This window comes from Lithobates pipiens, unplaced genomic scaffold (assembly GCF_037356315.1).
Source record: "Lithobates pipiens isolate NorthernLeopardFrog02 unplaced genomic scaffold, aLitPip1_a1.2 Scaffold_8, whole genome shotgun sequence".
NCBI classification, from domain to species: Eukaryota; Metazoa; Chordata; class Amphibia; order Anura; family Ranidae; genus Lithobates; species Lithobates pipiens.
This window is the reverse complement of record NW_027507903.1, coordinates 251,259,500-251,272,327: the sequence shown is the minus strand read 5'-3', so window position 1 is coordinate 251,272,327 and position 12,828 is coordinate 251,259,500. Positions and strand designations below refer to the sequence as shown.

General features: G+C 41.2%; 1 protein-coding gene across 1 annotated transcript in view; it reads right to left on the bottom strand.

Moving 5' to 3' along the window:
• Positions 1 to 3,929: 3,929 nt before the first annotated feature.
• HAL (histidine ammonia-lyase) overlaps positions 3,930 to 12,828 on the bottom strand; it is a 39,437-nt gene continuing 30,538 nt past the window's right edge. Inside the window, exons 16-20 of the mRNA XM_077470202.1 lie at positions 12,566 to 12,731; positions 11,164 to 11,298; positions 9,690 to 9,798; positions 9,526 to 9,595; positions 3,930 to 4,351 (exon numbers count right to left, since the gene is read on the bottom strand). Coding sequence (XP_077326328.1) covers positions 4,142 to 4,351; positions 9,526 to 9,595; positions 9,690 to 9,798; positions 11,164 to 11,298; positions 12,566 to 12,731 — 690 coding nt within the window. The 3' untranslated portion in view covers positions 3,930 to 4,141. The remainder of the gene's footprint in view (positions 4,352 to 9,525; positions 9,596 to 9,689; positions 9,799 to 11,163; positions 11,299 to 12,565; positions 12,732 to 12,828) is intronic.

The following is a 12,828-nucleotide window of genomic DNA, read 5'->3' as shown; positions in this document are numbered from 1 at the left end:
GGAGATGTGCTATATTCCGACTCCATGATTAATGCGCATGTTGTATTACTGCCCAAACCAGGCAAGGATCTCACAGAGTGCCCATTCTTTAGACCAGGGGTCTCCAAAGTGCCATCCATGGGCCACAACAAAAGCAATTATACTACTGCAGCGATGGCTCCTGACGAGCAGGCGCTATTTTTTTTGTAAAAGTTAAGTTGCCTGAAGCCACAATTGGGCTTCGGGATTATTTCTCTAAATTTCTGGTTTCAGTACCAGTCCAGCTGGGTTGCACTGGGTTTTCCTTGACCACAGGTGACGCCGTCACTGCCGGCCAGAGTAGAAACGCAGTCTAGCTGGATGCATTGAATGCCACTTATCTCTCGGAACCAGCCCAGTGGGAGTGTTTTCCTGCTGTGCATTCTGGGGGGTGGTATTTAAAAGGTACCAACGCCATGTTGGCGGGAGATTACTTTCTGTCCGTTTGGTTCTGGTGGTCCGCCTGACCCAGCCCCATGGCCATCCTGGCCTGGGGTGCGGAACTATGCATCCTGTGTCTCAGGGCTGGCTGGCCCGAGGTGACGCAACTGAAGGGATAGGCCCGAGTGAATTTTGGAGCCTACTGATCCAGGGATGGTCCGGTGCCGTCTCATCAGAAGAGAGAGGCCCAGCAACTGAAGAACCCCAGGGGAGGACTCTTTCAGGAGAAGACAAGGCTGGTTTCTCTGAAGGAGCCTGGAGACTTAGTGGAAGGACACAACCTGGATCAACATTCATACGGTATCGCTGGATCGACTGAGAGAAACTGGTACCGTATGCCAGTTCTTTAAATTTATCCACATCCCTCAGTAATGCTCAAATGTATCTCACAAGTCTGTGACAGAGACTTTACCGAGCCTCCCACCAGCTGCTAGGCCTAGTGAGAGAGGTCTATCTGGGGGTTGTTGAATCCAGTTGTGAAACAGTTTTATTCTCTGGATGCTCTTAATATTTTCCCCTTGCAATTTAAGTGCCTGAACTCACTCCTAACCCTCTACCCTCCATTAAGAGACTTTGTTTTTTCTAAAATAACCCAAAAGAGGATTCAGTGTCAGTTTCAATATTGTTTGGGCCATTTACCACGGAAGCCCCAAGACGGAGAAGCAAGCAGGTGAGGTAACGGTAAGCCCAAATCAAACCAGCAGCTCCTTCGGGGGTCAGTGCTACACTACACTGGAAAAAAAACCGCAGCTTCTAAGCTACAGTTCTGGAAGGGATTGATAAACTCTGCTCTACCATTTTATAAAGCCACATATATTAAACAGGGGTTATGTCAGAAACCATGAAATCAGGCCGAGACAGAAGTACAGTTAAATTGAACTTGTTTAATAATAAAAGTAAAAAAACAAACATAGTCAAAACATAGCCAAAGTTCAGTAGCCGGAACAAATAGTCAGCCAAGCCAGAAGTCTAGGATCAGTGTAGTGGAACAGCAAGCAGGATCTGGGGCCAGAAGGGATGTCAGCCAAGCAAGTTTTGAACAGGATCGCAGGAGATAGTTTCTGTGACGTGACCGGGGCAAAGGCAGAGCTCCTCTAGACTGGATAGCTTAAAGAGGAGGGCCGGTTAAAAAAAAAAAAAAAAAAGTCAGCAGCTGCAAACACTGCAGCTGCTGACTTAATAAACACACTTACCTGTCCAGGGCGCCCGCGATGTCGGCCGCCCAAGGCCGACCCGTCCCTCGGCTCTCGGGTCCCGGCGCCGCCATTCCCTCTAAGGGAAACAGGCAGTGGAGCCTTATGGCTTCACTGCCCGTTTCCTACTGCGCATGCGCGAGTCCCGCAGCTACTGCGCATGCGCGAGTCCCGCAGCGCTTTCTGAATGGGACGCGCTGTGTTCTGGAACACACAGTTCCCAGAACACAGCCCGACCCATTACCCAGAAGACGCCGCGACGAAGAGAGAAGACAGAAGATCTCCGCGGAGGAGGAAGAGGAAGATTAGGATTATGTGCCTAGCAACAGGCATTTCTGGTAAGTAAAAAAAATAAAAAATTTTCATTTTTTTTTTTTTTTGATTTTTTTGTAATTTTTAACATTTTTTGGTTTTCAGGGTGGCCCTCCACTTTAAGTAGGCAGGACATCATCAACAGCTGAGTAACTATAGAGAGATAGGAGCTGGAAATTAGCGGACACCTGAGTGGCCAGCTCAGAGAAGGAAGGACTGAGCCCAGCCCTGACATGCTGGAACTGCTGGACATCTTTGTCAGATACTATTGTGTAGTAATTTTTCCTTTTAAGTGGCATCCTTTTTCCTTTTCTAGTGGCATCTGAAGCCCTGGAAGGGCCAATGTAAGACACTAGCAAGGTCAGAGAAAATCTATCGGGCTGGGCCCTTACTGCCCAGATCCATCTTTTTCACTTCAAATTAAAGACTCCTAGGTTCAGAGCTGTACCATGGCTATAATAGCTGGTATAAAAGGGATGCTCCGAAGTAAATATGCATTGGCATCGATTTTGACATTCAAGTGACTACTGGGTGTATGGGGGCGTGCAGTTTGGCATCTTTACCCTGGGTGCTGGATGATCTCATCTGGGCACTGAATACAACACATAGATCATTCTAGATGATGTACAATGTCCATCCCCAGACCATCCAAATATTCTACAATAAAAGCCCTACAGAGATACTATGAATAAAACGTATCAATGCAGCAAGGCAGTGAATAAAACATGCAGAGGCCCTAGTTTGCAGGGAAAATGAAGTAAGGATCTTCTGCAAGAGCATCAACTACTTGTCTTAGGCTGAAAGCATACACCTATTGTAAAAGTTAGCCATCAATTTTAAAATTTGTATAAAACAGGTTTAGCTGCCAGACTGAAATGTGAAGTGTGTGGCCACTGTGATTGGTAAGCAAGGTAAAAATATTCTATATCTGAATTTAGATCAGCATCAATGGTTTGCATATTAAAAAAATAATAAAATAAATAAAAAAAAGTGTAGGGAAGAGAAGAGACTGTTTCCTCCTATAAATCAAAGCTGTTATTTTACCTAGAATTGGCCAACTATAGGTTAATTTAAAAAGGGAAGCTTTGGTGGCAATTTGACCAATTAAATTTTTTCTATGTCATATTATAGATTATACAATGTTTGTATAAATCACAAATAAGCATTTAGGCCCCATTCACACCTGATGATTTTGTAGCGTGAAGCTCCGAAGTGCTCAAGGAGTAAAGAATTAATTATTCTTTATGATTGTGGTTCACATCTCCCCTCTAAAACACCTGAAGCAGCAGAATGAGGCAGATTAGTGTATTTATGAAGCAAATGAATGCTGAAACACATAGCAACAAAAGATATAACAGATGATAGTTTTCTCCATTGGCTAATACAAAAATGTCAAAGCGCCAAAATGCTTGGAAAACACTGTTTAAAAAAAAAAAAAAAAAAAAAAACGCTCAAAAACAAGCATATAAAACCTGTCATAAAATTTCCAAAAAAAAAAAAAAAAAACGCACAAAAGCTTGATGCTCAGGTGTGTATGTAGCCTTAGACTTGGTCTCTTGGTGTTTGTAGGGTGGACACTGGGTTGCAAAAGTCAATTTTATATTTTCTGAGGTATGCAAATAAACATTTTCAAAAAGGTCTTAACATTAAAACAGTGTTTTTGTAATTATTAAGGTGTTTATGCAATTTTTGTGTCCTTTAAAATAAATGCTTTGATGCAAAGCCTACTGAATCTACATACAATTACTGATCCTCAATATCAATATTCCATCTAGGTTTAGGTATTACTATATTTTTCAACAGTGTAATGCACATTATGTATAGTTCCACTTTTCTGAGAGTCAGTGCCACTGAGCTTAGTTTCACAGTTTTTTTTAAATGAGAAAATACATGCGATATGAGATGATGTAAATAGGGAACCGGCAAACATATCTGTCATATTTATCCAAATTATGAAGTGCTCACTTGTTTTATCGTCTTGTTTTAATGTAAATTTTCTACATGCCTACAACAAAAAGGGTTACATTACACAACACGTATCATCTACAATATATGGGGGGGCATGTATGTTACAAATATTTTACCAAACACAAGCCCATAACAGTAGATTTACATGATTGGAAACTTGTTTTCTTAATAAGTTCCTTCAGTAATTTGACATCTACATTTGGAAACAGCTATGGACTTGTACGCAAATCATTTAGTGAGGACTGCAATTCCTTAAGATTATCATGGTTCTGGTTATCGTTGTGGTCCTGGGGATCATGCACAGAGGTGTTACTTAGTGACATTGAGTCCACTGAAAAAGCAGTAGGGGACACTGGTCTGGATTCAGGAATATGTTCCATTCTATATTTTTCAATGTATGGTTCTGCCACATGCCAAATCTACACAAGAGTGGGGAAAAAGATAAAAATTAGCAAATATAAATGAAAAGAAATTTGTAACAAAATGTAAAAGTTGTAAGCTGCCCATTGGATTCCAAGACTCAGGACACTTGGATCTGTAAATTTCAACTATAGATTACAATGGTATAATCAGAGCAAAACATGATGCCTGTAAGTGTAACTGGGACTGTACTCATGTGCACCAACAGTACAACTGCACCCCAATGCTAGCCGAATGAACAGTTAGGACTAAAAAGACTGTCCTTTTTGCAGCTGCTCCAAAGATCTTTACCCATTACTTATGCCAAGAGGTACATCTAGGGAAACATGGCACTATATCCTAGCCATTCTCCGAGACTACACTTTAAACTAGTTATGGTTTTATTACTTATATTGTAGTTAATGCTTATATGCAAAGTTTATTTCCAACTTTGCTGATTTAGGAGTTAATTCCAGTCTAACGGTAAAGAACTCTGTTCTTACTTTGGCATAGAGATTGTATTATCTAGCAGACTGTCTGAGCATAAATGAGCATGCAGAATATAGGTTCAAACCACCATTTGCTATAACGCATACTAATACATTTAGTTAATTTACCATAATTACGGTCGTGTCTATTTCCTAGTGCAAATTCAGAGCCGAGTTAAAAGGCATCTGCAGTGATTTTCATTCAAGCAGGTGTCTCAGAAGGGCTGAGGTTGTTCTTGGAGTCGATGTGTAGAACAGAGAAATCAAATTACCAAGCGGCTCCTTCGGGGGTAGCAACATACAGACTAAGAGTGGAGTTACAAGTATTGAGGCTCTGGAGTGTTCCAGAAATAAACTGAAGATGCCAGCCAATACCATAGTTTCTAGGTTTGAGGACCTAGGGAATGTGCCCCAGATCACTCTTAGATGGGCTTTCTATTATGCTCTAAAGCAGGGAGTCCATATATGCACAGAACAGCAGGAGTTTCAGCTCCAAAATTTGACAAGCACCGCCTAAATTGTGTCCAAAGCCAAAATGTGTTTTAATTTGGATAAAATGGGGAAGGTTTAGAACTTCAGTTAGGTTTTTATTGCCGTCTCAGTCTCCACGAGGGATGTTTACTCTCTATATAATTTGTACTGGTGACCACTGTCACCAAGACAGAAAGTGAGGGGAAATTCAAAATGTTTAAATTTTCACAGGGGGATTTGGGTCTAAAATAATGACAGTAAAATACATTTCAAGTATAGCTTACAATGGTAAAAATCAGAGCAAACTGATGCCTGCAGGTATGACTGGGACTGTACTCATTCATGTGCACCAACAGTACAATTGCCTCCCAACCCTAGATGGATGAATAGTTCGGACTAAAGAACCCCCTTTACAGCTGCTCCACAGGGACCTTTGCCTATTACTTATGGGAAGTGGCACATCATGGGACTAAAAAAAAAAAACAAACAAACCCAAAACTGCTTGCTAAATTGTATTAAAAAGATAATTAGATGTACATATCAAAGCGAGAATTATTTTTTGAGCATATATTAATTCAATCTAAGGGTTTGGTCACAGGGCCAGTACTACCACTAGGGGAATAACACAGCCACCAAGGGTCACCTTCTCATCCCCTGTGGATGTCACCTCTGAAGCTGCCATCCCTGTGTGGCAAATCTGCAGGAGTATATCAGAGGTCCAGAGAAGGAGAGGGAGGGATTGGGCAGGAGTGCGGGGAGGGAACATCACATGCAGTACACGGACAGTTTGCTCCTCTCGCTCCCCCAGCTGCAGAGCTGTTCAGCAGCTCAGGGCTCCGATTGATGCCGGTGTTCTGCCTAATACAGTCCGCCCATCAAATGCTGTCCGCTCCGTACTGCGCATGCGCAGTACGAAGCAGCCGAAGCTTCGGAAAAACTCCGAAGTTGAACGGCGCCTGCGCCGTGAGTGGAGGAGGTAGCCCCACTATCCAAGCGGACATAGGGTTAAGAATTTTAGAGGGTCGCTCGCCACGCTTCGGGCTCGGCCTCGCTCCGCTTGGCTCTTTTTTATTCTAACTCTATGTCCACTTGGATAGTGGGGATAGAACCTGGACTCACGGCGCAGGCGCCGTTCGTCCTCGGCAATTTTCGGAATCTGTGTTCCTGTGTACTGCGCATGCGCAGTACGCAGGGGACAGCATCTGATGGGGGACACTATTTTACAAGACACCGGGCATCTGGCACGCCTCCTTCATTGTCACTGGTCGGGATTCATGAGGAGGCGATCTGGGGGTGATCTGTCCATCACTGGGGGCGGCAGAGAGGCCAACCTCAGGGATGATCGCGTTGTTCTTCTGGGGCAGAGAGTGACATGAAGATTGTCTCTAAAAATGCATATTTTTATGCAGCTATTGGACTGTATGGCACTGCAACCCTGGGGGTGAGTTTGGTTGGCCAGCATTGTAACTCCGAATCAGTCTTGTGTGTGTGACTCAGCCAGCCTGGGAGGAGGTGGAAGGAGGTTGGAGAGGAGAGATCTGTGATAATTCCTCTTGCTCTGCTGTTCGCACGATCACCCACCCCTGAACATCCTGACCAAAGTTTGGGGGTAGAGGTCGCAGGCTGGGCTAAGGGATGGCAGGGTGCAGGAATGGCAGAGTGCTGGGAGTGGGGATTGCTGTGAGCAAGAATGGCAAGGTGCTGGGAGTGGGGGTTGCAGGAGAAATTTGGTTTGTGGAGAAAAGCAGCAACTTTGAAGGTATTTTTATTTTAAGTTTCTGAGCAGTCATTAAAAATGTCAAGGCAAAGGGGGCGGGGTCCGGGGCAGAGCTGCAAAATAAGGTTTCGTCTAGGATGTCAAAAATCCCTGCACCAGCCCTATTTGTTCACATCTGGTGCGTTGAGGTGCGATGATTAGTATTGATAAAAACAGTCTACACAAGGCCTTATACAGAACAACTGTTTTCTATGTGTCCCATTCACACCATACAGGTAGATTGTAGTGCCTTACATATGTCGTAGAAACGAAGAACGTCTGATGGAACAGAATGATATTTCTATTTATGGAATTTCAATACAATTAAAAAACAAAAACGAAACAGACAGTGTGACACGTAACAAAGCCTCGAACTGCCCCTTTATAATGTACACCAGTGGACTGCCACAATGATTTTCTTAGAAGATGGGCACATAGGCTGTGAGGTTGATTTATTAAAAATGAAGGGTGCAAGATCTAGTGTAACTATGCATGGTTGCCAGTTTCTAACTTCAGCTTGTTAAATTAAACTTTGACAAAAAAGAAACCTGGAAGCAGATTGGTTTCTATGCAGAGCTGCACCAAGTTTTGCATGCTCCAGTTTTAATAAATTAACCCCTGTGTGCTTAGCAAACATCCCTAGTGCTACCTTATTTTACTGTGTTAAAATCCCATTATACAAAATAGAGGACAAGAAGGTATTCACAGATGTGAAATCAGTCTTGAAATTAGCAAGAGTGGCTAACCATTCCAGAATCAAAATCTTGAAGTAAGGTTGCAACTATTTAGAAAGGAGTCAGATTATGTTTTCTCAGAGTCTCATTCAAAGATATCATGGGTCAAGAAGGATAGATAAACAAATTCTGAAGTCAGTTTTTGGTTAAATAAATAGGTAGAGGATCAGAGAGACCTTTGGTCCCGTTTTACTTACTAGCTTAGTTTTCCTCTGAAGAGTGTGTACAGTATATTAATCATTCACTTCAATTGTCAAAACTGTCTTACTCTTCAACTTTTAAATATAATCTAACATGGGAATACACAAATTGAGCTACAAGTAACCACACAGACTTACCAAAAGAAAATAAAAAGGCAGTAAGGGCTCTTTCACACAGGTGGCCGGGGGGGGGGGGGGGGGCAGTAATACTGTGGCTAAGCCACAGTTTAAATGCCCACCGAAATTCTAACATTACAGCCTGATAGGTCTGTACACGTTGTAGGCATGATCCGTAGCATCAGGACTGCTGCATTTTTAACTCTGACTGCAGAGTTTGACCACCTGTTTGGTACCACCTGTCAATCTCGTCCCTTAAGATCAATGGGCCCCACAACAACCGCAAGCCAAATGCTTAGCTCGCAGTGGCAGCACAATCCTGCAATGTAAAGTTGCCCATTTAGTAAATGGGGAAAAAAAAAAAAAAAACAGGGGCATTAGGAGGCAGTCTGAGTGTGAATAAATGTTAGATATGAGAGTTAACCACATGCTGAGCAGCCGCCGCAGTTATACTGCGGCAGAATGGCACTGCTCGGCGAAACGACATTATGCAATGTCGCTTCGCCCTGTGGCCACTAGGGGGCACGTGCGCACTGCCAGAGGGACCCCCTCCCCCTCACTCCCCGAGGCGATGCGAGTGCCCAGCAGTCTCAATCACCGCCAAGCTCCCGCGATCGCTTGGGGCACGCGGAGAACCCGAAACTGTGCGTGTCAACACACCGTTTCCGGGTCTCTGAGCAGAGAACTGACAGATCATCTGTTCATACAGAGTATGAATAGCGATCTATTAGTTTCCCTGCACAGTCCCCATCCCCCTTCAGTTAGAACAAACTTTATTTTAAATTTTTATTCATTTTTTGATATATGGACTTGCTGATTTATGTTAATTTGTATTTTAAATACGCTCTTTGCACATTAATTGGGTTTTTCACTTACACATCTCCCTTTTTTCACCAGACTATATATACCTTGCAATATATAGATTCATTAAATTAACTTTTTTGCTAGATACGCTATATTAGCCCTCACACGGCTTTCTTATACACAGCTTCTCACCTGTGTTTGGGAAATCATTCCCCTGCATCACATTTTTATTTTTATCACCCTCTATTCATCACTCATGAGAGTTTTACATTTACAATAATTTGGCTTCATAGAACAGCACCATTTTCCTTTTTTTGATTTAAACTTTTTAGATTTCACTTTGTGAAGTTTGTTTTAGGGAGGCAGCAGTTCTCATTACTCCTAAGCGCGGAATTCTTGTTTATTTTTATGACTTGGATCTTGACAATTTTCCCAAAAATATTTAAAATTGAATAATCTGTATTGATATATGTAAACTAACTATAGTGGTTATTATTGAGAGGTCTCTTCCAAAACTATGCAAAGTTATACTAGTTTACACTCACCGAATTAAAACAAAAATAATATAATAATAAAAAAATAAAAAAAAGTTACAAGCCAAAAAACAAAAAAGCAAACCCTCACCTTCTGATCAACAAGTAATCTATGAGTCGCTTCAATGTCAGGAGACATAAAACGGTCCTTCATCCAAGGCCTAGCAAAAAACAAGCAAACATTTATTGATCATTAACCACTACAAAAAGGAGGCCTTCAAAACACAAACACAGGGAGATACTGTTTGCTTTTACCTGACCACAGAGCGGACAAGGTCATAGACTTTCTCCAATGGAGTGGTGGTTCTAAGAGGGCGTAGAAATTCAATACCTTGGCAGGCTGCAAGCAGCTCAATGGCCAACACTAAATAGAAAATATTATTTAGTGTCACATATAAACAAACAAATGGATCGACACTTAGACGCCGAATAGTAAATATACTGTAACAAAGATTATGAACTGCTATGAACTGATCTGCTTTTTATGTATTATTTAGAGTCCACTTGCAGGTTGTAGATCATTTAATTCTTTTATGCCACACAAAAATAGTTACTTTAATAATTATCCATTTTTAGCAAGGGCTGTGGAAATTTACAACAGATAATTCAGATTGGCATGGATGCCCTGGTTATAGTTTAAAAGTGTCAACACCATTCTTGTCGACACCTACATACAAGAAATGAACCAAACTTCCCTCCCCCAGACCCTGGCTTCCTTGACTGCTAAACTGCAAATCTAGTAATCCTTTCTGCTCTGCTTGGCATGCCTAGAAACATGGCCCATGACGAGGATCAACTCCCTGGAGAGCAGGACCCACCCGCCAGCTTATCTATACTACTTCCTTTACCCACTTTGTACTTTTACCCCAACCCCCCGAACAGGGTCTGCCATTGTTCTTATAAAGTAAAAGCTTCACTACCTAGAAATTATTTCATTTTAAATAAAGTGACAGGCCAAGGATCCTTACCTTTTGATCTGATTACATAGTCACTTATTACTATACAAAGCTACTATAGTACTTATTGAGTTTTTATATTGTTTGTTGATATATGCATAACATTGGAAAATGTCACTTGAACTTCATATGGGTATGTTGTTGGAAGTTATTGTGACAACATAAATAAATTAAAAAAGAAAAAACTAGGGGTGCAAAAAATATACATACTTGCAATCTAAATTTGCACGAATAAACTGTACATTTCTTGTTTAATAAATACAAAGTTTGTTTCAAACTTAAATATCCTGTTACATGACCTGTCAAACCCCTCAAAGACTTCTCTCCCCTCCAAAAGTCTAGGAAAAGACAGATCAGTTGTTGTCAAACATGCAGAACAGGTCTTACGGTCTCAGAAAAAGGAATAGTTCTCATTGGCTACCACAGCTCATACAGACACTGCCTATAGCTCTCTGCTCATACCTCCATATGAGCCATTACTGAGCTGCAGGAAGTGTCAATAGACTACAAGGGAGCTGATCTGAGCTTCTATGATGTTAAACCTTGACTTGTAGTTTTTGCACTCACATGGGCTGGTGCATAGCAAAATGGTACATATTACATCCTAAATACAGATGTAACATGTTGCTAAAGGTGAAACTGTCCTTTAAATTATATCTGGCCTGTACTAAGTGAATTCTCTTCTTGGTTGATATCCTTTAGTCATCCTATTTCTCCACCCCATTTCGATCAGGACGGACATAATGATGAATTCACTTGGTAACTTCTCTTACCTTGTTCTACATGTTCAATTACTCGAAGTGCTTTCCTTGCTGCCCAGCCACCCATGGAGACATGATCCTCAGTAGCAGCACTAGTTGAGAGGGAGTCCACAGATGATGGATGGCACAAAGATTTGTTTTCAGAGACTGAAAAAGGAAAACGATGGTTGAAAAACTGAGAAGTGCACATCTAACGATTGTACCGCCACTATTATTTTGTTTTGGATAGAGTAGCAAAAGGGTGTTTTGTCATATCAGTAAGAGAAAGACACATAGACAGAGCAACTTCCAAATACTAATTGGACTCTCAACCAGGGCAGTTGTGTGCCAGTGCTTACAGCAACAGGTTAGAGGCACCAAGAATCAAAACTAGCAGATTGTGATAACTTCCACTTAATTTTCTTCCTCTGGCTACCTCTGGACATTTATTGCTATATTTAGTAAGGGATCTCTAGAGGGGAGGAGTACATGAGTCATTAAGTAGTCAGAAGACTTCAAAGTTCAGGAAACTTTATAGATATCCTTTTTTGGTGGTCTGTACATCTGAAAGTAGTTCTGCATGTGAATCAGACTTGATGCATACAATCACACATTCTGACATTAGTTTTTATTCAAAATAATCACTGTAAAATGAATGGAGCTCGTAAAAAAAGCATCATCAGTCAGTCATGCCTAGGGTAGCATGTCAACTAAATACAACCCTGCTCCTATCTATAATAGGCCCCTTTCACACTGAGGTGCTTCTAAACTGCCATTAAAACACAGCTTTTCAGATGCTTTTGAAGAGCTTTTCAAGCACTTTCCATTTCAATGGAGAGGGGTGTTTTTGAGGCTCTTTTTTAATGCTCCAAACCATGCTGCTTGCAGGAGTTTTTCCCGCCAGCACACCACCCCAGTGTGAAAGCATTCATCGATTTTTAATCAAAATAGGTTTTCGTGGGCTTTTCAGGTGCTTTTTTTGCTATCCAAAAAACGTTGAAGTTCTAAGTTGGCCTCATGCCAGTAGAATTTTGTTAAAAAATGTTATTACATTTCTGGAATGTTTCTTCATTTGTAATAGTTAGTGGGGTCATATCAATGTTTGTTTTCAGCCATAGTGGGGAGAAAATGCAAAGGAGCATGATGAAATTTTTTTCCTCAAATACAATTCTAACTGTGAATGTAGTTTTCTCACAGAAAAAATACATATTGTAATTTGTTTATCACATCTGGAATTCCATTCAAATAGCAGGTCAATATGGAATTTTAAGGGCTTCTGAATGAAATTAGTTGACAAGAAAGAATCTTTTGATAAATAATTTTTCTGCAGGTATTCCAAAGACCATGTATTTAGATTACTTATTTAGCATTATTTATGTATTTAGCTTTAGATTACACTAAGAAATACTAGTCTTTAATTACACAGAACACTCACCAAGTGCAGCCGCTGTGCAGTGTGCGATCATGAAACCAGAGTTTAGTCCACCCTCAGTTACCAAGAATGCTGGCAGTTCACTGAGGGAAGGGTTGCAAAGCCTTTCAATTCTTCTCTCACTGATTGCAGCAAGCTCATGGACCCCAATAGCAAGATAATCCAAGGCCTGTAAAGCATAGCAAAATGTGACAGATCTTGTCATTCTATAGATATATAAAAAAGATACTTTAAGTCCTTAAATAGTTTTCGGGGAAAATAGGTTT